We start from the raw sequence: 23,849 nt of genomic DNA on the forward strand, positions 1-23,849 counted from the left end.
GAGGTCCCTTTCCAGGAGCCACCTTTAAAGGAAGTAAGGAGGGTGGCTACCAGGGGAAGGGCCTTCTCAGCAGTGGCACCCTGTTATGGAATCAGCTCCCAAGGCAGATGTATCTGGCACCAACTGTAAAGAATGAAATCCAAGCAATGACGATACGGGAGGCAAAGTACCAAGCAGCAACAGTTTAATACGTTCTGGCCAGACCGGGCACTCACCCCAAATGTAGTGCACTGGAGGAGCAGTTTACACAGCCTCTTATTCCCTACTCAAGCACAAAGTCCCCGCCTCCTTTCTCCCATTGGCTGGGATACTGGGAGTTCACACTCTTCTCTGTCCGCCTTCATCATACTACTCCTTGGTATGTTACCCCCACCTGCTCATACGTCCCATGTTCATGTTAATAACCCTCTGAGTCATAGTAGGAGGCACCACTAATATGCATTAGCTTATTATGCAGCCGTACCTTGGATTCTAAGTACAAAAGTTTAATGCCATGTCTGCCAATTACATCTTGTAGTCTATTAGTTTGTGTTGGTCACAATACTCTTATTAATCACGAAGTGATCTGTATAGCTTTACCCATTCTAGTCCGTTAATCACAATACCTTTATTAATCACTAAGTGATCCATAGCTTTACCTGTTTTAGTTTGTTAGTCACAGTAATCTTCTACTTCTCACAAACTCTTTATATATTTTGGTGCCAGGTCAAAATCTTTTATTTTCCCAGCATTTTAATTGTTAAATAATGTTATCAGATTTTAGATTGATTTTATCTATATGGTCATTGGCATTCTGTAATTGGTTTTTATTCTTGTATTATGTATTGTTATTGCCATTGTTGGGGGATATTATGTCCCAATAAATGTTATTACCATGTTTGATTTTGGTTTTAGACAGTTTTAATTCTTGTACACCATTCTGCGGGCTGTTGCTAATTACATGGTTTATAAAAGTTTTCAATAAATAAATAAAAGTTCTTAAGTTGCACTTTGACTTTTCACTTTCCTCAGGAGAGACAGCGAATGTCAGACAGATTAGAAGATACCAGTCTGCGGCTCAAGGATGAGATGGACTTGTATAAACGAATGATGGACAAACTGAGACAGAACAGGCTGCAATTTAACAAGGAGAGGGAAGCTACTCAGGAGGTGGGTAATTTTTTGCTTGCAGCCCAGGACTAATTTTACCCTGTGAACTCCTGATGAAGTTTGGCAGTGGTTTTCAGACTGCCATGTTCCTAGAATTCCTTTAGATAGTCCGGTGCTAATCCCGAGTTTTACAAGAAGCTGATCAGTGATTGCAGATGAGGTTGTGGTCTGGGGTCTCAGAATGAAGAGCTCCAGGGTCTGATGTTTGGGCTGATCTGGGAGTGGCTCACTTCAGCTCTGATCTGGCCCTGCAGATGTTCTCTCTGGGTTTTATTTCGAGAGCCCTTTGGCCCATCACCTTGACTGTCGATGTGATGGTACTCAGCAGGCTGGCTGAAAAACTGCAGTGCAGATGTCTGTGCCAGCCCATGCACGAAGCCTTCAAAGGTGAAGGATTAAGGAGCCAGTGTTTACTCATCAGCTGAGACCTGCTAAAAGATGAGATGAAACAAGCCAGCTTGACTGGTCCTGATTATCCACCCCGGCTGCCCACCCCCAGTTCCCTCCTCGAGGCTTAACCTTGTTCCTGATTGGTCTGGCACAGCTTTTACATAGGAATGTGATGATCCTGTGTGTGACTGAAGTTAGTGTTTTCTCCTGAAATATTTCATAGTTTTAAATCTGCATATGTGACATTTTATAAGTTTTCATCTATGAAATTTTAAAATTGATGAAATCATCCTTCAAAACATTAAATTTTAAATCTGTGCAACTGTGCTTGTATTTGGAGTTTGAATAGTTCTTTTGTAAACTAATTTTTAAAAAAAGTTTTACCTCCCTTTTAAACATTTGTCTTTGTATTTTAATATGTTTTATTGTGTTGCTGTTGTTGTTGTTTATATTATTGCTGTTAGCCCCAAGGCAGGATACCGATTTAACAAACAAGCAAGCCCATCAATGACCAGCCTGGCCTAGAACACCTGCCACAGTACCCTGGGATTTGTGACTTGCCAGGGAGGCTAGAAACTTGACTGTCCAGTGATGGGAAAACTCCCCATAGGTGCCATTCACAACAGGCCAAACTCAAATGAGTTCTGTGAACAGAACCACACCTTATCTTGAATCAGACCAGTCACCTGTCCAGCCCAGAAGTATCTCCATTGACTGGATGCCCAGCTCCAGGGTTTCAGTCATGACGATACGGGGAGCTTGAACCTGGAATGTCTGCATGCAAAGTAGGTCTGATGCGGCTCGTTTTGGTTCAGGCCCAAATGAATTCGATGATGCTCCAGTCCAAAGCCTTGGGCAGCCCATCCACCACCTGCCTCCTTGTAACCAGTTTTCCAAATGGGTGCTGCAAGAGAAGCTGGGAACAGAAAGGGTTTCTCCTACTGGAGGCCATGAACTTCTGTTGGCAAAGGGAGCCTCGTCTGCTCTGTATTCACGGCTTATGGCCATGCCGGGGCCTTTTGGCAAGGGATCCCCACTGCCTTCCCACCTCGTCTGGGAAGGCAGAGGCAGTGGTGTGGGCTGGTGCTGGAGGAGGAAAGGCATGGAGAGAGGGAGGGGAGTGATAGGGAGCTTCCCCACACCTGTTCCTGAATTTGCTCTTCAGTCAGTCTGAAGCCTGATCCAAACTGAGTGCTACTGAACTCACTGGAGGGGAGCCTGGTGGGGAGTTTAGCAGACGGGCAGCTACGCTTCCCTTTCCCTGCTGCGATGCACCATCACAGGGACACCTTGGGGGCATTCTGGGGCAAGGGTGCTGGACCTCTCTCAGCCCTGTGGCTGCATTCCCTATCGGAGAAGCTCTCGGGGGCCACATTCCAGTGTGGTGGGTAGGGCTGAAGGCAAAAGGGGTGGGACAAAAAAGTGCCAGGGCATTTCGGCTTAAGGCTCTTCCTGCCAGCAAGTAAGCTTCAGGAGAGGCATTTCAAACGTCAGAATGTGGAGAAATACAAAGGCCAGGGAGCCAGCAAACCATTAGCAGGAGGGGAAAGGATATGACGCCATCTGGGCAATGCTGGAGGACTAGATTGGAACCTCGGATGAGCTGGATTGGGATCTTGGGCCTGAGGTTCTGCCCCCCAACTCTAGGTGTGTGATCAGCCCATGTGGAGCATTTGCAATCCAAAAACATCTGACTGAGTGCATCCCAGAATCCATTGTGGCATGCAAAAGTGCTTCAACAGCCAGAGAGATGCGGCAAGGGTTTTCTGGGAGTAGGAAACCTGAAAACTGCTTTGTGAAAGTCTTCAGTGGGACCTCTTGGGTGTGTTGGTGCTACTCCCATCAGAGATTTTTCTGACCTTAGGTGTGTCAGTTGACTTTGTTCTTCAGATGTTGATCTGTCGGTCAAAAATGGGTCCTTTTTGTCCTGGTTTCTGTGCAGCTCATTGAGGATTTGAGGAAGGAGCTGGAACATCTGCAGCTGTACAAGCTTGAATGTGAGCGGCCCAGCCGTGGGAGAAGTTCTTCTTCCAGCTTGAGTGAATTCAATGCGAAGACCAGAGAAGTAGAAATGGAGCATGAAATTAAACGGCTCAAGCAGGTGAGGCATAGTTGGGGCCCCTAGAGAGGAACTAGAGAGGAAGTAGTAAATTCATAGTCACGAGGTTCCTACGACTGGGCCCACCTGACATGGCAACCCATGATGGGTAACTGGCCATGATGGGTGGTCGTGTCATCTGAACCAAGAGTGCTTCCTGAAGAGTGGCTTATTCCATGGCTTGTTGTAGGGGCAATTCAATCAACAATGAGTGACTGTCATCAAACCCAGGAGGATGGTTCTATTGTGGGTTGCAGGGAGAGGCTAGCAAACTGATCAGCAGAAGAGCAAATCCCCTTTGTCAATCTACCCAGTCTCACCTGGGACACCACCAGTAACAGCCCCATCACAAGGGGTTGCGGGGGAGCCCTGGGAGGTCAAGTAAACAAACTCTTAGAGGTGGCAGAACACAAGGGAGCAGACAGGTGCCAGAATTACTGGGACTTATGCCCCCCAGCCTTTCCGCATTCACTCCATCCCATCTAGCTGCCTCCTAAAGTTTCTTTCTAGAAATGTCAGAGAGTAAGTGGAAATGGGTGGAAAGTTAGTAGCTGGAGAGTGTGTTGAAAATGTGGAGGGCACAGTCAGTTCCGCACTTGAAATCCAGAGGATTACATTATGAAGGGAGAAGTCTTGTTCGCAGGCCCTTCAGTGTGCCGGTGTCTTACCCTTTACCAGTAATTGTCAATTGACAGCTCTGCAACTGTTCACAGTTGAGCTTCTATGCAGTCTTGCCCTGTTAGTTTCTACCTGTGTTACTGAAGGTAGAAACTGCCGTTTTCTCCCATTGAGAACTGTGACTTGCAAGGACATCAAGGGGACAAGTCTGCATATATTTTTGACCATCACGGGTGTGCTGGTTAAGGAAAGCAGTCCATTGCATGAGGACTATGCATTGCACCATCGCACCAGAATCTTGACACTGGAAGGGTGGAAAGAAGTCACTTGGCTGTCAGAATTGTTCCTTGTTTGGCCTCTTGTGAAACTCGCTTCTCTTCTCATCTCTTTCCTCTCTTGACAGGAGAATCAGAAGCTTCGTGATCAGAATGATGACCTTAATGGGCAGATCCTTAGTCTTAGTCTTTATGAAGCCAAGAATCTTTTTGCAACACAGACAAAAGCCCAGTCCTTGGCTGCTGAAATTGATTCTGCCTCCAGAGATGAGGTAAAGTGCTTGACAGTAATCCCTCGCAACTCATTAAATGAGATAACTGGCAGGTGAGGAGGGAACAACATTCTCGGGCCAGCTTGAAAAATCAGGAGGAGACAAGGAACGTCAAGTGGTGATGAAATGCTGACTCCCAATTTATCAGTGCCATGGTTGCTTTGGGAACCCTGCACTTAAACTGTGACATTGATGCTGTCAACAAGTGGGATCTGCTTTAAATCAGGAGTTGTCAAAAGTTCAGTGGATTTTTGTATACACCACCAAAACTAGTGTACAAAAATGCATGATGGTATTGCTTGCAAACAATAATTCTTAGGCAAAATTGTATGCAGAAAATGTCTCCTTTAGGAGAAGAGCACACAAAGAGGCATATGAAGTTTCATGCTGACTTTTAAAAAGTGCACTAAGCAAACTCAAGATTGGGGGGAAAAAGTAAATCAAAATAGATGAGTATGTTTCTTAGGAAAATGCTCCCCAGTCCATGTGGCGTGTTTGTATTAAACTTACAGAGCAAGAGGGAATACTCAAATTAGAGTACATGCTACCTGGCTCAGCGTTCTGCACAAGGATTCCAGCCACCAACCATCTGCTGGAAATTAGTCCCCCAATGAACCATGACCCGTCCTTCCATTTTCTATGCATGTTAATGTCCCTGTATCATGCGGAGACTGTTAACCTTAGAGCACCAAAATACTGGATTTTTAAAAATCCAAAGCTCCCCCACCATGCGCACCCTGCATATATCCTGTCCAACCCACCTTTCCAGTTATTCAAGTGAGAATATGATTTAACATTTAGGGAGATACGGTAATTGAGCTTTGGCAAGGGGGCAAGGAACGAACGCTGAAAATTCAAGGGCTTTCGAAGGTTTAAGAACACAGCTCCTAAAGGTAAAATAGGATAGCAAATAGAGAAACGTGTTGTAGCAAATTAGTGGGTTGGTCTTAAAAATAGGCATTTACTTGCTTTTCATTAAGACAGGAGTTTCTTTCCAGCCTGTTGTCGCTTGTAAACATTATTATATTGATATTCCTCCTTTATGCCATGGGACTCTGGGCAGCACACACAGTGCATGGGAACCTTGTAAAACTATGCCCACTGCCTAAATTGACCTTACTGCATCTCCTGCCTTGCAGCATCATAGAGTGTGCCTTCCCATACACTGATCTTCCATGTCTTCTGCCCTTCAGTTGCTTAGCTCCAAGGGTTGAGGGCCGTGGCCTATTTCTGCCTGAGTCCCATTGTATCCTCTTCCACCATCATTTCATCTCTGCCCTCGGACTATTAGGCTTGCAGTAGTTAAGGATCTGGAATGGGAAGTATTTCAATCCCATTGAATAGCCATCTCAGCACAACCTTTGCAAAAATGTCTTTAGGTTATTTCACCAGCATCAGACTTTAATTCTGGTTGATGTGGAATAGCTGCCACCTTTTGTTCTAAATTTAGGCTAGATCCAGTGGTGCCCAAAAAGTTTGACCCTCACAGATTGATTACTGCAGAATTTGATGTTTCCTGGTCCAGAATGTGGATTATCTTTTTCTTTATTTATTTCACTGTTAAGCCTGTTTGAAGCCTGGGTGAAAGTGTGTGAAGGGGCAATGAATACACATGTGCCTTTTGGAACAGGAGCAGAGATTCCTGTTCAGCTTTCAGTAAGGAGCTTGCCTTGAGCCAAGACTTTGCAGGGATGGGCCAGTTCTGCCACCTCTATCGACTACCATTCACATCATCCCTTATGCTTTGGTTATATTGCTTAGGGCTGATGGGACTTGTAAGCCAAAACATCTACTTGTTCTTTGATAGAAGTACAATTAGATGAGAACAAAACTGTATTTTAAGAACATTCATTGTGGTTCCTTTAGTTATTATGAGGTATAAAAAAGTAATGCTATCAAGCTGGTTAATCGTTTTTTTAAAAAAAGAAAACAGGTAGATGCCTTGGGCATGAACATCTAAGACCTAGACCTATTTGATTGTTTGCAGGAGTAGTTATTCTGTGGAAAATCTAGTGAATTGGACAGGAATATATGTACTCATGAAGAATAATCATAGGTGCAGTTTGAAAACTGGGAGAGAAGAAGATGGGACCCTTCTCATGATGGAAATTACACCCCTTCACCATCCCGACTGCACAGGAGTAACACTCCTGAATATGTCTGAATATCCTGCATATATCAGAATGCTCCCAGTTCGCTGACCCACTCTGGGCACGAAATAGAATTCAAGCCTGAGTTGTGCAGCAAGGGGCCAATCTGACTCAAAAAGGTGGAGCGTCAGTTTTATTATTTATTCATTTATGCATTAACTTCTATCCCGCTCCCACCTTTCTTGCATCGTGGAACTCAAGATGGCTCCATGTGGTTCCCAGGGAGTCTCCCCGCCAAGCTCAGGCCAGTCCTGCTTAGCTTCAACAGGGTGGATTCAGGGGAGCATCTGCCCTTCATTCCTACAGGGGAAAGCAATGCTCTACATGGTGGGGGGAGCAGGAGGTGAGGGGAGCCACCCTCCGTCTCAACCATCCTGGACAGTGCGTGGTCCAGTCTCTGGGTCCTGATCCTCCTGTGGGGGGGAATAGTAGCCCTTCTTCTTGTTCTCACAGCAACTTCAGAACGGCAAGGGAGAAAATGTTTCTGATGCCCGCACACACGCATGTGCACACACGGGTTGAGAAAAGAAGGGGGGTGCAATTCCTGAGCTGGGAGGGGGCAAAGCGTTCTTTGCCTTCTTAGGGCCTGGTTGCAGTGCGAGGTTTGAGGGAAAGGAGGGCAGAGGTAAGTTTTGTCTTGTTGCTGGTGATCGTATTTCATCCCTACCCTGCTCGGCGAATGCGCTCAACCTTTTGCATGTTGGTCTCTGACCACTGTTCTCCCTGTCTCTGCTTCACATGCAAGTGTGTGCATGGACACACGCCGCACACACTGGGATGCAGAGCAAAGCTATATGCAGCTAAGAGCTGCTGTGATTCTCAGCGGCAACTGCGTTCCTTCTCACGTGGGACAAAATAAATGGACCCCAAGGGGGGGAATGCAAGGTTCAGTGGAGAAGGATGGGCCTCAGCTGCCCCTTTCTCTCGCCAAAGGGGAATGGTGGATCTCCCCCACACCCCCCCCCCACCAAAGAAGGTAGGTAGGGGGATATGAGGGAGAGGGCCTTTTCAGTTGTCGCACCTTATTGATGGACATTCCTCCCTTGTGGGGGGCGCGGGGGGGCTGGCACTGCTATCTTTTTGGCACCAGCAAAAAGTATTATCATCTCCCAGGCGTTTTAGAAAGTTCTCGGTTCTGTGCTGTTGACTGTATTCCATTGCATTGCATTGCATTCTTCAAAGCATCTGTAATCCACCTAGAGAATATTTGTCTCTGGGAGGATTAAAAACAGGAGGAGTAAATTCAAGTTTCAGTATAAGGCAGGCTGGAGCGGTGGGGAAGATGGAGAAATAGCCACTTTTCCTCTTCTCCTACCCTTCAAAGTAGACAATAATCACATGATTACAGTGTTTGTGATTAGTGAGTTATCTGCAATAGGGGATGCTTTGCAAGGAGTGCCTTAATTTAGCCCCTTTCTTTCTTGTTTCAGCTCATGGAAGCCCTTAAAGAGCAGGAGGAGATAAACTTCAGACTGCGCCAATACATGGACAAGATCATCCTAGCTATCCTAGACCATAACCCCTCCATCCTGGAAATAAAAAACTGAAGATCTGGGCGGGAAGAGGAACAAGCAGAGACTTGTACCTGATTGGATGCCACTGGATCAAAATCTTGCTCTGCTACTGTAAATGAACCTATAAATATATATATATATATATATTATATATATATATATAAACTTGTGTGGATACACAGGCCGTGTTTATATGAGGTTTGGTACACTTTGTCTGTGGATCATAATTCAGCTTGCTCAGTTTCTCATGCACTTTCACCATTTGGGGTGGGGTCAAAGAGACTTATGGGATTGTAATGAAATAACCATGTGACTGGATTTGCACTGTTTTAGATATTGGACAAAAATGACACTACCTCTAGATTCAAGGATAAAAGAGAACAGAAACATATCTAGTGCCAATTCCCCTCCCTCTCCTCCCCTCACCCCCAAGACAATGCTGAGGCCCACATCTTTTCAGCTGTCCCTTCCTTCACCCTCCCCAAAATGCGCTGCATGCCCAGGTTTAATTCACTGGCACTGGCTGTGTTGCATTGATTTCTTAGCTCAAGTTGTGCTACTGAAGCTACAGGAAGATCTGTGATGTTTTGCTCCTTCAAAAGGAATGTATGTATGATACTAAAGGGTAAAGTATTCTCTAGGGGATTAATTTAAAAAGAAGAAGGAAAACTTTGCTTCCTTTCAGCAGAAAGCACTTTTCACCCTATCCAACCCAGGTTGCTATGAATCCTTTAGGACGGCTGGCAGTCTCTAATATTGCACAAGCATGTCTGTGTGACAGTTTTGCCAATGTTCTCCCAAGTTTCACAGCTTTTTCGATGTAGTGTTCTGTAATTCAGGTTTATCACCAGGTCACAAAAAGGGGTACTGTGAGAGACTTAGACTTTAACTGCGCCAGGTTAAACTTGGCCCTGTGACTCCATGGACAGCGACTGCTATATTACAATGTGAAAGGGCCACGGAAACTTATAGTACACTGTTTTCCTTCAGTAGAGGCCCCAGACCACCTTCTTGCAAAGCAGAAATTGACAGGCAAGGTGTTTCTCATCCAGCACTGTAGGACTGGAATCAGCTTCCTCTGCTGATTTCTGCCTGTTACGCATCCATTCCCGATAAAAAGCCATCCCAGGCACATGTGAATTAATGGAAAAAAATGGATGGCTACCACTGCTTGACATTATGAGCATTCAATGGTTTCCAGAGACCCGTGCTTGGAATCAGTCTTGTGGTTATTGGAGATATTGTATTGTTTTCCAAAGCATCAGAAAAAGCTTCTCTCCACACCACAGTTCCTCAGTGTGATGGTGTTTCCACTCAGATTTTTGTGGGCTGCAGGACATGGAGATGGTTGCACCAAAATCTGCACTCACCCACCCCAAGCTGTGTGAATTTGAGGAAGCGTATAACCATCCTGTCAATTCTGTTTTCAAAGCGAATCCATGTGAAATTCCCTTCACTCTCACAGAGGTACACTATAAGGAAATGGCAGCTTTTGCACAGATCTCAGTGAAAATGATCTTTGCTTTTTCCCAATTAAAGGTAAAATGGCTTGTAACGGCTGTTTTCACACGTGACTTGTTTCCTGCATGGAATGCACAGAATGTAGAAGATGGGGTGTAGGAAATGGCATGAAAGCAACATTGCATGCAATGATCAGGCACACGTGTATGTGATCACAGCCTACAGTTCCAAGTTAAAGCATACTTTGCTTTTAAACATGCACAAGTATGTATAATTGATTCTAAAGCCAAGAAATGTAGCTACAAAAATAACTGGGAAGATGCAATCTCTTGGTATTAATCAGTTTGATATTTTATTCTAAGCACACAAGCAACTTGTTAAAAAGAAAGTACATATTCTGGCTTCTCCTAAGCCTTTTTCACATTCATGTGTTTGGATACACGAGCCACTTCAGCAAAAGTACTTTAAAGAGCTCTCCAAAAAGTGTCAATTTTCTTCTGATTTCTACATATATAAAGATGGCTCTTAAGGAATCACTGGAGAATTCTTTTGTGATTTGGCACTTCACATTCAAACAAATAGTCATTTTCAGCAGACTTTTCTGCTCTTGGCTGTCCTTTGCATATTACCCTTTGCTTACTTAGGAAAGAGATAAGAAGAAAATGTGTAGCTGGATAGGGATGAGCTACCTGGCCCTGGGAAGCCTGCTTGGGCAGCTTGTGTGGCCCTCCAAATGTTTTGGCCTCCAGGTCCCATCAGCCCTTGCCACTATAGCCACCAATGAAGGGTCATGGGAGTTGTAGGCCAAAACTTCTGGAAGCGATGCGTTGCCCATCTTTGTTGTACCTATGAACCCATGACATTTGTTGGGCACATGGGGAAAAGGTTATTAACTCTTAGCCCTCATTTTAAAGGTAATTTTGGAATGGTCTTGGTTGTGCCCATAGAAGGTCCAAGATCCAAACAGGGTGTTGTGAAAATTTGTAAATCTCAGACTGATGGAGTTGGTGTTTTAAACCATTCCCTGCCCTTCCTCTATAGCAAGCAGTCATCTCCGCAGTCTCATATCTGATCCTCTGTGTGACCCAAAGCAGTGTGCCCACTATGCTACTGGAAGAAGGAACAGGCCGTGGGGTTTTCCTTGAATGCGTGAATCATTTAAAGACGTGATAACTAAGCAAACAGTTAGTTTAAGGTGATGCTCTTTAATGGTCATTCAGCTGGACACGTTGCCAGTACCGTCAATGATGCACAAGAAGGAGGTAGCAATAAGACTGAGGAAACCCAAGGGTCACAGAAATTAAAAACCAGGCAAAACCCTTATGGGAGAAGTAAGAAACAACCACAACCCAACAAGGGCTGAGCATTCTTGAAGTGTCAGAATGCTACCTGGCGGAAGTGAATGGAAAGCTGCAGGGAGGGGAGCAGAAATAGACTATTCTGGAAAGAAGCATGGCCAGCTGGAACCCTGATCAGGAATCTGCCAGACCAATGTGTTTTAGCAGGTTCCAGTTGTGAGGAATCAGTCTCCATTCTGAAGCAGACAAAACAGGTAGGCAGGCAGATAGAAAAGCTGAGGATCTGAAGTCCTGTAAGGACGGCTGCTAACAAAACCAAGAAATGATTGAAGTTTACACTAATCGAATGAAACGGGCTCAGCTGTCGTAATGGCAGCAAATGCAAATGAGAAGTGTATTTGCTGTGCTTCCAACAAAAATAAGCAAATGGGTTAATGCCTAAGATAACACTTTCTAATGACAGCAGTTCCATCACCATCTAAATTTCTTCTAACACTGGCTCCGTGGCTTTCTGACATTTCTGTCTGACAAATGTGACAGTCCACATGTCACTTCCTCCTTTTTACTCATATAGTCATAGAGTTCCTTCCACTTTTCCAAAGTGTCTTAAAATAAACCTACAGCGTCACTAGCATAGCCTGTTGCTGCTCTTGTTTTCTTTCTTGTTCTTGTTCTTATTCTTTTCCCTCTTTCTCCCGTCTTCCCAAGCCACTTTTTGAGGCTCTTTGAAAGAACAAGCATTCCCTTTTCCCACATCATCCATTCCATGAAAACAACTGTGCAGGATTTAATCATTGCATTGACCCATTATTGCAATCATGGCAGGGGAAATAAGCAACAGTGACTTATTTCCTGAGCTGTGCATGTTACCAGGACTTGCATAATTTCCTCATTGTTGTAGATTGCTGCAAATGAATCTGGCTTCTTACCATGCTTAACAAGCTGCCCCTAAAACAGTCCACAAATTCTAGGCTTGCTGACCATGGCAACAAGCCACCCTCACTGGGTTCACACATCAAAGCAAGCCATGCCAGCAAGGGGTAATTATGCAAATACAGCCAAGACATGGGGAAGTAAGCTACTGTCTTTGCTCATTCTTTGTTATGCTTCATAATGCTGTGTCATAAAGAGTGGGTAAGGTAATGACCGGAATCAGACAACATTGAGTGTGGATTGTGGTTGAACTGTGGGTTATGTTATCTGAGCTCAGCCTCAGTAATAAGCCATGGCTTGCTTATCACAAACAGCCCATGAACCCATTTTGTGGTTGTGTTGTGAACTGTTGAGTTGTTGTTCATGATTTGTTCTCTCTCAGCTGGGTTCAGACAACACCATAACTTGTATTTCAACAGCAATACAACTCAACCCATACTCTGAGCTTGATGGAGTTTGTAACTAGTGCAGGTTTGCTTGTTTGAGTGCTCTCTTTGCTGTCCCTGGTGTAACTAAAATGGTCTAACACTCCACACAACATGAATGCCTTTGGGGGAAATGGCAGGCTGGATCCCCCAATGTTTAGCCTGGGATACACAAGGTTGCTGATTTGTGGTAGGTCCACAGAGCTGGAGGCAGAGTGAATTTGAAAGTTTGATTTCAGGAAAGTTTTGATAATACGACTTTTTTAAAAAGCTGGAAGAACTGAGCAAGTTGAGATTTGCGAAGGGAGGGATGTTGAAAGTTGAGAGAGGGGGAGAGAGATTGTTTATCTTGGCTGGGGGGGAAAGGTGACGTAAAGGGAAGAAACTGAAGGAAGAGTTCTGCATCAAACATTCTGAACTGGAGGACAGTGGAATGGTTTCCATAAGCAAGTGTAGGGCCTTTTGGCAAAGATCAAGTGCAGTGTGTGGCAGGAGTGAGACAAGCTTTGGTTAGCATGTCCTTCAACTGATGCCTTCCAGATTGTTGGGCCACAACTCCCATTGTCTATAGGACACCTAGCCTATGGCTGTGGGTGATGGAGTTGTAGTCCAGTGCATCTGGGGAAAGCTGAGTTAGCATGCACCTAATTCATTGTAAAGCTGTGGATGTTGACTGCCTGAGGTCCTCAACCCAGAAGGTCGTCTTTGAATGGGCCATTGTGAGTAAGGTGCCAATGCTTTTGTCCTATAGCTACTGAATTGCACAGGAGTGTGTGTGATCTATCCAGTGGCAAAGTGGCTTTCCTCAGCCATCTCTCATCTCATCTGAGTGCCCATTTCTTTGTGTGGCCACTGAAAAGAAGCTGGCTCACTCATCACTGCACCTTTGAATCAGCTCTGGACCAGTGGTTTCCCAAACAGGTGCACTTTCCAAATAATGGATTAGGAGTAGCTGCTCTTGGGAAGTTTGCTGACAGTTTATCAAATGAACATTACATGCCATGCAGTACAAATATGCTTTGTATAACGCACTACAAGGAATGGGAAAGGAGCCAATGGAGAGAAGCTATTCTGCTTGTGGTAGAACTTGCTCAAAGCTTTGAGAATTGCTGGGTTTGGCTAGCTGGGAGAAAAGGCGGCTGAGAATGGAACGGATGGTGACTAAGAATGGATTGAACTATAGCTCCCATCATCCTGGCCAGCATGGCCACAGTGGAATCCAATACTTCGGGAGGAGGGCAGGTTGGGGAAGCCTCACTTGTCGTCTTCTGAGTAGACACATGTGCAGGATCGTGTTTTAACTGAAATACAGAAAGGTTTTCCATCTCCATGTCAACTATGGAAGGATATGGGTTCAAACTGGAGCCACACATGTTTAGGCTGTTCATTAGGATGCGCTTGTAATTGTAAGAGTGAAAGAGGTGCTAAGGGAGCGATGGGATCTTCTTCATTTGGAGCTTTTAAAAGCACTCTGGCAAATGCTTGGATTAGTTAGACTTTTTAAAGTGTGTCCCAGCCCATTATCCATCACCGGGGATTAGAGTGTGTGTGTGTGTGTTCACGAAGAGCCTTAGGCAGGAATTCTTGCTGCTATCTCCATTTTGACCCATCCGACCATATTCTATGCTCCTGCAAGGTGGTTCAGAATACAGCAAAATGGTTAAACGCTTGCCAATTTGGAGTGCCAGCAGTCCACTCTGATGAGCAGCATCCCATGGATGCTTTGGGGGCATTTCTAAGGGGCGGCACTTGCAACCTCTCCTCCATGGTTAGAGTTGGAGCATGGCAATGTGCTGTGTCTTGGGAGGAGGAAGAGACAGTTTCATATGAAGCCTCTGTAGCTCCCAAACCAGCTGATCCAGAATGAAGGCAAAGGATGCTCCTGGCTCGCTGGGGTTATCCGCGTGCAGAGAGATCTGTGAACTAATCTGCAGAGGCTGTCAGTATCAGACACATGCACACCGCATATGAACTGTGGTTGCAGGACTGGATACCCCTATTAGGGCTTGCTCTAATGCATCTGTGGTCTTGCCACTGCTAAAATTAGGAGAGGGTGAGCAGGGAGTGTGAGAGCCTGCCTGATCTCCCCCTCTCTGCCGATTTCCCATTATGTTGTCAGAGCCTCCATGTGCTTGCTTGGATGATCTGCCCACGCAGTTTCACACACTTGTTTCTTGCACAAATGGAAAACCTTGTTGAGAAATGGAGGGTACTTAAGTAGCCCTTGCAAAAGGGCCAGGTATTGATGCAATAAATCAGCCTTTTCCAAACTGGTGCCCTCCAGATGTTTTGGGCAATGGTTTTCAGCATTCCTGATCACTGCCCATTCTGGCTGGGGCTGATGGGAGCTGAAATCCAAGATATATAAAGGTCACCAGGATGGGAAAGGATGCAGTAAGTAATAGTCTAGTGCTTATGGCCAGAGTTGTTTGTTTTTACATTATCTGATGGTTTCTTGTATTAATAGAACATTGTGTTAATGGAACATTGCAGTCACTAAAGAGTGCAGCTTGCCAAAACTGTTACTTTCAAGCTCTCGTTCCTGTTGTGTCTTCCCCTTCCTGTCCCCAAGCACAAGAAATGTTAGGGCTGGCAGCCCATAAGCAATGAAAATGGGAAAGAGTAGCTACACCTGAGAATAGCAGTGTTGCCATTGATATTACACTGACAGTTTGAAGTCTAGCAGGAGTCTTCATGGAGGTATAAGATAGTGGGCCTCTTCACACGACCATGGAGGCTTATTTCCTGCAAAATGTCTGCATTGGGGAGATCTGCATAATGACCCTCACAAGCATGGCTTGCCATCTCGTGTTAACCCAGCGGCCTGTTGCCATGATTAACTAACCATTGTGGGTTCTGGGTAGCTTCTTTCCCCCTCCATGATTGGGCAAGCCCATTCATTCCCTGAATTAGACAATTACGGAAGTCTTGGTGTTGACATGAATGTTATAGATGTAGCGAAATAGTGACACTGAAAATGCTAATGGGAGGGATAATTTGAAGCTGCGGTGCTCTGAGTATGGAGGCTTAGCTGCCCATCCTTTAGGAATCATTGTAGGCATTAGAGAGCCTCAGGGAGCAGTATTCATCTCCACATGGGAATATCCAGGGATACGCAAAATCAAAGCCTCTGTTCAGTGACCTGCAATGGAACAGGTCTGAGGTAGAGCTAAAATTCGTATTAATAATGCAGTTTGAATTGGTATATATAAACTACAGCACTCCAACTACATGAACATATAGGTGTGAATTGTTTCAATTCTAAAATTTGCTGTCTGAGTATCAATGTACAGATTCTGTTCAGAAACTTTGCAACCAAAAGCTAACCTTACAGAAGTGGAGGTAGGGGGAGGGCAAGGGACAGAAAAAATGGATAAAAGGCATTCTCCCCCCCCCTTATTTTTCCTGTCTCCCCTGCCCCCCCACTCTGGGCCTCCACATCCCTAGCTGTGTCTGGGTTGTGGGATCTGGAGAAAAAAAAATCAAACCCTGCTAAGAAATGTTTAGGTGCTGGTGTGAAAATGACTGCCATTACCAATATACTGGTTTGGGGCAAACCGATCTGATTCTGATTGTGCAAAATAAATTGGTTGGAGGCAAACCCATCTGATTCTGTCATTGTGCAAAGTTCTGTTCCGGTTCTAGTGGAGGCATAAGCAACATGGCAACACCTGTGCACTGCAGCGAAAGATCACCCAAGCAGCCAGGCATCGACACAAATAGGATTACAACACAAACGGGGAGAACGGGAGAGTGGAATCATAATGATGCCTGTTGTCGGTCCTTGGCTTCACCACACTACACCACACCTCATCACACCCTGCAAAATTAACACCCTGCCCTTTTCAAATATGCAGGACAGCAAAAATAGCAGCTTCAACCTGTATGAACACACACCCCGGTATGCTATAAGGCAGTACGTACGTTGCACTTTTCATATGTTTCAGTACGGATCTATCCTGAGAATTACTGTAAACCTTTATTGTGGGGGTCATTAGTTTTGCTTTCTTGCACAGATTATAAGTAAGTTTGGTGGGGGGGGAGTTGAAAAATGTTTTGCATGATTATAGTTTTTAGTATTTGTGCCTTCGACTTGACTGTGTACAGATTTTTTTTTCACCTTTGAACAGCTCTTTGTTGCTGGTTTATATATGTTGAAGGTCATTTCTTTGTTTGGTTTAATTCATTCTTCCTTGTTCTGACACTGTTCACCCTCCTGAAAATCTATTGTAAATGTGTATATATGAAATAGAACCAGGTTTGTATTTCACGTGCCTAATAGGATGTAAAAAGAAAGAAGAAATTTATTCATTTTGTACAGTTTTTCCTTTGCTTTTTCTTTTCCCCTAGAAGCACTTATTCTTGTTCTGTGTATTTAGCAAGCTGGAAAAAAAATCTAGTTGATCTGTTGACTTTCAGAGTTGTGTTGAATGGAAAGAGTACGAGAGTATCTGTCTTTTTTGTAAAAGCTCCCCCCACACACACACACACACAAACACAAGAGAGAAAAAGCTGTGATCCTTCCTGGTTTTTTGTCATTATTTATAATGAGTTACATCTATTTTGTCAATTTTTAGCATCTGGAACAAATTAAATTGATGGCTTACCCTAAACACATATGCAGTTTGTTCACTTTTAAGAAGGGATTAGCTGCTGCTACCCTTCAAATGAATCGAAGAGGATTTTTCTCCAGATAGGCTTTGTGTGCCAAGTAGATTCTCCCTGCCTCAGTCCCCCACCCATTCTGCAATATGGGGATGATAATAATAATGGCTTAGCTTGTAAGGATTACTGAGGTCACATCTGTGAAGCGCTTTTGGTGCCAGAAATGCACTCTGCAGATGCTAGAATATGATCTGCCAGCGTTTCTCCGTGATTCCACCAAGATTGATAGGAAAAGTGATTGCACGAGTGCCTTGGGCATCTATGGAAACCCCAGGAGCTGCTTTATACCTGATCAGGCCATTGGTATGGCTAGCCCAGGATGGTCGATTCTGATTGGCAATGGCTTCCAGAGTCTCAGGTGGAAAAGGCTCTGCCATTACCCACTTCCTGATCCCTTTAATGGGAGCTGTCAGGATTGGATTGGGGACCTTTTTCATGACAAGCGTGTGCTCTGGCAGTGACTTATGGTCCCTCCTCCTCATGACCTAATGTCCCTGAGGTGTGCCACCAAGTTCCTCCCTTGCCCCAGGAGGGCTGAACGGATTCTTAAATCTGTGCTATTTCAGGCATCAGGTGCCAGGTGTATTTTTGCTCCATCATCTGCTCATGGATGGAATCTCCCCCCTGCCCGCTCTGCCCCCACAATACTTGTGCTATTCCACATTAGTGGTAACGTGCCCTCGTGCAGGCACAGTGGTTTGAATTACTTAACTAATCTGCCTTAACTGCTGTGGACTTGCACATGAGCGCAACCTCCTGGGCCTCCGCAAAGGCTCCACACTTCCGTGGAGTCTCCATGACTCAGAACAATCCTGCCTGCTGTGCAAGTTGGGTGCAGAAACATCTGAACTCTTCTGAATACATGGCAGATTGATTCAACATCCCGACACCTCCGTATCGTTCTGTTGTAAGCATTTTGGGTGCTGTGCAGCGACTGTTTCCTTAAGGACGTATGAAGGGTCATGTGGGTTGGACGAAAGGGCCATCCAGTCCTGCATCTTGTTCTCATTCGCCACCACAGTGCTTGTGGGAAGAGAATGCAAGCAGGACATGGCAGCCTCAACCTTGCCTCCCCCAGCAAATGGTATGTAGAAGCTCACTGCCCCCACTATTAGAGGTGATATACCGCCGTTGTGACTGGATGGCCACTGAAAAGTTTGATCCTCTATGAATATCAGCCCTTCCAGATAGATGGCTCCTAGCACTAGCAACCAGAAAGTGCTACGCATCTCTTCTTCAACAAGCTGTGTGTCATCGTCATCATCATCATCATATAAAAAGTGGGAAACTGAGGAATAGTGAGTAGAAAATGATGTCACCTGGAGCTCCACCTCCCAGTAACATCTATGAAAGAAGTAGAACAATGCTATCAAAAAAACCTTGCCTGAAAGCACCCCCATTAAAGCTTTTCAAGCAACCAGCTATTGCTGCATCCAGCAACAGGAAATGTAATCGTTTGTGTTACAACTCTGCTGCCCCATAGCTGATCTCAGAGTCTGATGAAGCTCTGCACTGTGAAAAAGTCCTTGCCAGACCTGTCCCGAAGGACCCACTATTCAGCTTCATGGGATGACCACACTGGGTCCTGGTATCAAGAGGGAAGGATCCACTGATTCTACACCATGTATAATTCATGGTCCCCTTAGCTGCATTTTTCTAAGCAAAAAATTCCCAGCCATTGTAACATTTCATGCTTGGGAAGTTGCATAAGTCCTTTAGTATTTGAAGAGCATCAGAAAACCATCTGGGTCCATCAGTCTCCCTGGGGCGGACCACCATAGTAGGTCCCTTGCCTGACTGCTGTGGAGTCCAAACTTGATGAGGTAGCAATGGGCCTCTGGCAATGGAACTGGAACTTCTCCTATCCCCGGAGCGCCATCCCTTCCAGCAGGGCAGGGGGTAGGTGACCAGGCACAGGCTGAGTCCAGTGGAAAATGTGGGGCCAGAAATTACCTGCATCAAACATGTGGTTGTCATGCAGCAAGGAATTCCTGAGCTGCTAGTGTTGGAGAGACCATTTGTTATGGACGATGGAGTCCAGCAGAACCCCCAGAATGGGTGACCACAGCATTCCCCCCAAGCCACCTTGGTCAGCTAGGCTGAGCAGCAGGCCAGAAAGTAGGTTAACACAACACCACACACCCAACTTCAGAGCACACATTCAAATCCCAGCACATGCTAGATGGGACACGTGACATCTGGACAGTTCAGCACTACCACCCCACCACCCTCTCCCCTCATCAAGGCTGTTGCCACGCCAAGAAATCTGATGGATTTCATTGAGCCAAAGTCACCTTTCTTTCTCCATCCAACCAGGCCTCCATGACATGACTGGTCAACGTGCTTATCCAGGACCAAACCCCGCATGACTGATGCTTCCCATAAACCGACCCACTATTCAGCTCAAGACTTTCCAGGACACTCGCGGAGAGTTCAGCCATAAGGAAGAGTGTCCAACACTGCCATTAACAAACAGGAGCAAGGTCCTTCTTGCATCTCACTATGTTTTCCTGCTCTGGATTCCACAGATTGCTCCTCTGTGTTCCATAGAACTAGCTACCAATTTCTTCCTGCATTTCCTTTCTGAAATTCCAACCACCACTTTCACTTGCAAAGCAATACATTCAATTAAAATTGTCTAGTGTGTGTGTAGTGTGCATCTAATTTGTAAAATAGTGGCATCCCTATAGTTTTCTCAAGAATGGAACTGCAGATTCAACTTAGGGTCTTTCGGTGACCATTTTCTAAAAAGTTATCACATCACTGCTGAGTCTTGCAGAGCTGAAACGAGATAAATTGCTGAGCAAATGAGCATTCCTTGCCCCCCTTGGGAGTTATACAAATGTGTCTACTGCCGGGTTGAGCTGAAGTGGGAGACTCATTTTGTGAAAAACACTGTCCCAAGCAGAATGCACCCGCATCCCAACTTCCACCCACTCCGCTCGCCATTGCGAGGGGGAGAGAACAGCACTCCCGCTCAGGCGGCTTCTTGGCACATCACAGCCACATCCAAGTGGCTGTGCTGAACTGCCAGAACTATTCCAAGGGATGCTTTCAGCCCTTGTTCTGCTCCTGTTTTGTCTTGCCAGGATGCAGCTAAGTGTGAAGGCAGGTGTTTTGGAAGCACGAGCGTAAGCAGAGCCTTCGTCACGCAACTGGCATGCACACCAGCTTCCCAGTCGGGCCTCTTCCTGAACGTGGAGAGGTCAGACCCAGACCCAGCAGATGCCTTGACGGGGCACAGGCCGTGCCCAGAGGGCTCCTCCCCAAACAGTGCAAGTGACAGCAACCTACGCATTGCGCTGACTCACAACCCCTTCTCATATTAAAAAGCCCTACGGTCTAAAATGAAAAACTACAGCAGGGCATCACAGCATTGCGCTGCCCAGGCGATCATGTTGACGAGTAGCCCATGCTGGGTTTTGTTTTTGAAGAGTGTCCAAGTTGCCAGAGCAGCCCAAGGCAAGGGGGCACAAGCACGGCACACAGAGCTAAGCTGCGGTGGGGCTGGTCAGTCCCACCTGAAATGGATCTCTTGCTACCTTGACAAATGTTTGTGAGAACGTTCACTCCAACTGCAGTATATTGAGCGCATTACTTAATGGGCAACATTGGGATGTTTAAGGGTATTAAAATACTGCTTTGTGCATTTAAAAAATCAAATTACCCTGGAATGCCTGAAAAACAGAGTTTTTATTAGCACCGCTACCACCATTACTGATTAGATGCCTGTCTCTGAAAAAGATTTAAGACATTTTACAAACAGGATTAAAATATACCAAAAAAGCCCATATAAAATAGGTAAAAACAATTATAATACCAATACCTGATAAATCAACCCAATGGGTTGACTTTGTGGTGACATTGCCTCCTTAGCGACAGCTTTCCATACAGGTATTTACAGAGGGAAGTTTTTCCTGCCACTCAGAGCCATACTAGGAAAAAGCAGCCCTAATCCCAGGAAGGAGAGTGTGGGGAGAGAGCAACTTAATCCTGTCCCACTTACTCTGTTCCCCAAGCACTGACTGCCCTCCAAAGCAGAGTTCCTGCACTGTGTCTGACTGGACTAGTATCAATCCTACAGCAAAATGCAAACAGCAGCTGCAGTAGCAATGTGCTTGCTCCTTCACACAAAGCAGGCAAGCAAATAGAGGAGTGTCCTGTAATTGCCCTCTTCCGCTTTTGCAAAGATGAGGGCACGTCCAACCACCGTTTAATGTTCGCATCCCTGAAAAGTAGCCTGCCCTTTGCAGTGTGATTAGATTTGTATTTAAAACACCAAAGGTCACTCAGAGGAAATAAAATCAGCTGCTAAATGTCATTTTATTTTTTAAAAAGCCCTGTTATGCCACCTACTGTGACAGATGTTTATTTTAATTGGCATATCAGCATTTGAAGTATTTCCTCAAATGAGTTGCAAAATGCCAAGCTAAGCCCCTCACCGAGATACACCTTTCTGAGGCACACATTTTCTATTTTGTAGGAAGGGTACCCTAGACTTCAGCTCCGAATCATAATGGAGGTTAGAATCACCCATTTACCCAAAGTAAACTAAGAAATTATGAAATTTCTTAAATAAGAAATTTTATTGCCCTAAGTATAAAATAAGCAAGATGGAGAATTACGCGACTCCTGGGAAAACAAAGACCATGCATTTGTTGGAAGTGTTTGTCCTGTTGTCTCCAGCTTCCCTACACTATAGCACCCAACCACAAGACACCTCACAGGGTTGTTGTGAGAATTAGATTGAGAGAAGGAAGGGGAGGATTATGTAAGCTGGAAGAAAAAATACAAATATTGTAGGTACAACAAACAAGTAATGCAAAACAAAACAAAACGGGAAACACCATTGCTTGCTTATCCCCTTCTCTTTCTAGCAGTGCCCACCAGACACTTTGGGCCTGAACTCCCATCAGCCCCAGACAGAGCAGCCACGTGCCCTTTTTACAGGGACAGTCCTCTGTATGGAAGGTGATCCATAGATGGCCACCCTCACCGCAGGCATCATGACCAACATTCAGGAATGCTCTAATCCATACTATCTGCAGAAGAAGGCCACCTTTCCTTTATGTTCACAATCTATCACTAAACAATGTAATTCAGCAGTATTATTCTGAAGTAAGTCCCTTCAGAAAGTCCCTTTTGCTGTGAGCCGTCCAGAGACAAAAAGTGATTGGACAAGCTAGAAACATCCCGAATGAACGAATGATGGATGGGACTTGCTCCTAGTGTCAGGATCAGGGCCTGAGTGACCCTGCAAGTGCTCACAGAACCAGGAATACCTTTGTGGACACCTGCAAGAAACACCTGCGGAGCAATTACACAGTGCAGCTGGAGAGCCTGAAGGCCAGCATAAAAGGCTTCCCTGCACTGCTGCTCTCCCTGCCACAGAAATGCAAGTTGTCTTGGTGACTCCTTGTGCTCTGGCCCTGGCATTGCAATGCCTTGCGCCAGTTCGTTCCTGCCTTCTTCAGACCTCGCTGCAGCTCATACCTACCTTGTTCCAGTGTGTTTCTGCCTCACTCCATCCTGCTGCAACCCTCACAGCAATGTCTCTCAGGTAAAGTGACCCTGGAACTGCTCTGACACTCTCTCTCTCTCTCTCTCTCTCTCTCTCTCTCTCTCTCTGCGCGTGCAAAATTGGACTGCTCCCCTCCATGTCTCTGACCTGGACCTGCTGACTTGCCCCTGGCCCACAGTAAGCTCTGGACTCAGCTTGAGCTTGTCCCTGGGACCCAGCATTCTGCCCTTCCCTGCTGCTGCCCATGGCCCGGCCCTCACGCCTAAATAGAGAGATGTTTGCAACCTAGACCTTTTTAAATCAATGAACACAAGGGGCAAAGCCTAGTAACTCTGGACAGACGATGGATGGGGAGACGCATTCAACCTGTACTCTGCACTTACGCACTCCTAACTGCACATGTGGATCTTTGAGTTCAAACTACAAAGCTGCATTCAAATGATATGAAAAGTTATTTGGACTAAATATTAGGAAGGGTCCTGACAATTGAGCATCATGACAGTGGAACACGCTGCCTTGATGGGCTCTCCTTCATTAGGGGTTTTTAACAGAAGCCAGATACCCATCTGTCACTAATGGTGCATTTATTTACTAAACATCAGCAGGGGGTTGGACTAGGTCAGTTTTGAGGGTCAATCCATATGGGTTCCCATGACACACTAAGACATCCTGCAAACAAGCTACGGCATGTGGGTTCTTCACCAAAGAACCCATAGTGCACCCAGCAGATGAGCTGGCCAAGTGTGGGTTGTTCTCTTCCTTTCCTCTGGATCCACCAGCTGGTATTGTAGTACCTTTGCAGCAAACCAATGTGTTTCCCCCTTCCCACACCAATCACTACCCCTTTCTGCTCCCCTCTGGTTGGTTTTTACTTTCCAGAGCCTCAAAAATGCACCATGAGGGTCTAGTTTTACAAAATTATTTGTCCAAAAGGCAGGGGGAATTTGTGCCAATTTAAGGTCTGGGAACTAACTGGAGGGGGAATTTCCATGCCCGTCAGAGAACCGCAGTACTGCGGCAGCTGGTGTGCTGAAAAGGAGCCACTGAAAGTGTGGAGCATCTGGAGGCTTGCACAAGTGC

General features: G+C 45.5%; 1 protein-coding gene and 1 long non-coding RNA gene across 4 annotated transcripts in view; one reads left to right on the forward strand and one right to left on the reverse strand.

Moving 5' to 3' along the window:
• Positions 1-10,460, forward strand: part of RAB11FIP4 (RAB11 family interacting protein 4) — a 200,137-nt gene extending 189,677 nt beyond the window's left edge. For all 3 annotated transcript variants that reach the window (XM_044422076.1, XM_044422074.1, XM_044422075.1), the window contains 4 exons: positions 1,012-1,149; positions 3,482-3,640; positions 4,659-4,802; positions 8,383-10,460. In XM_044422076.1, coding sequence (XP_044278011.1) covers positions 1,012-1,149; positions 3,482-3,640; positions 4,659-4,802; positions 8,383-8,499 — 558 coding nt within the window. In that variant the 3' untranslated portion in view covers positions 8,500-10,460. The remainder of the gene's footprint in view (positions 1-1,011; positions 1,150-3,481; positions 3,641-4,658; positions 4,803-8,382) is intronic.
• LOC123019289 overlaps positions 1-23,849 on the reverse strand; it is a 32,690-nt gene that overhangs the window by 3,922 nt on the left and 4,919 nt on the right. The window lies entirely within an intron of this gene.

Source organism: Varanus komodoensis, unplaced genomic scaffold (genome assembly GCF_004798865.1).
Source record: "Varanus komodoensis strain SLA01 unplaced genomic scaffold, ASM479886v1 scaffold12, whole genome shotgun sequence".
NCBI lineage: Eukaryota > Metazoa > Chordata > Lepidosauria > Squamata > Varanidae > Varanus > Varanus komodoensis.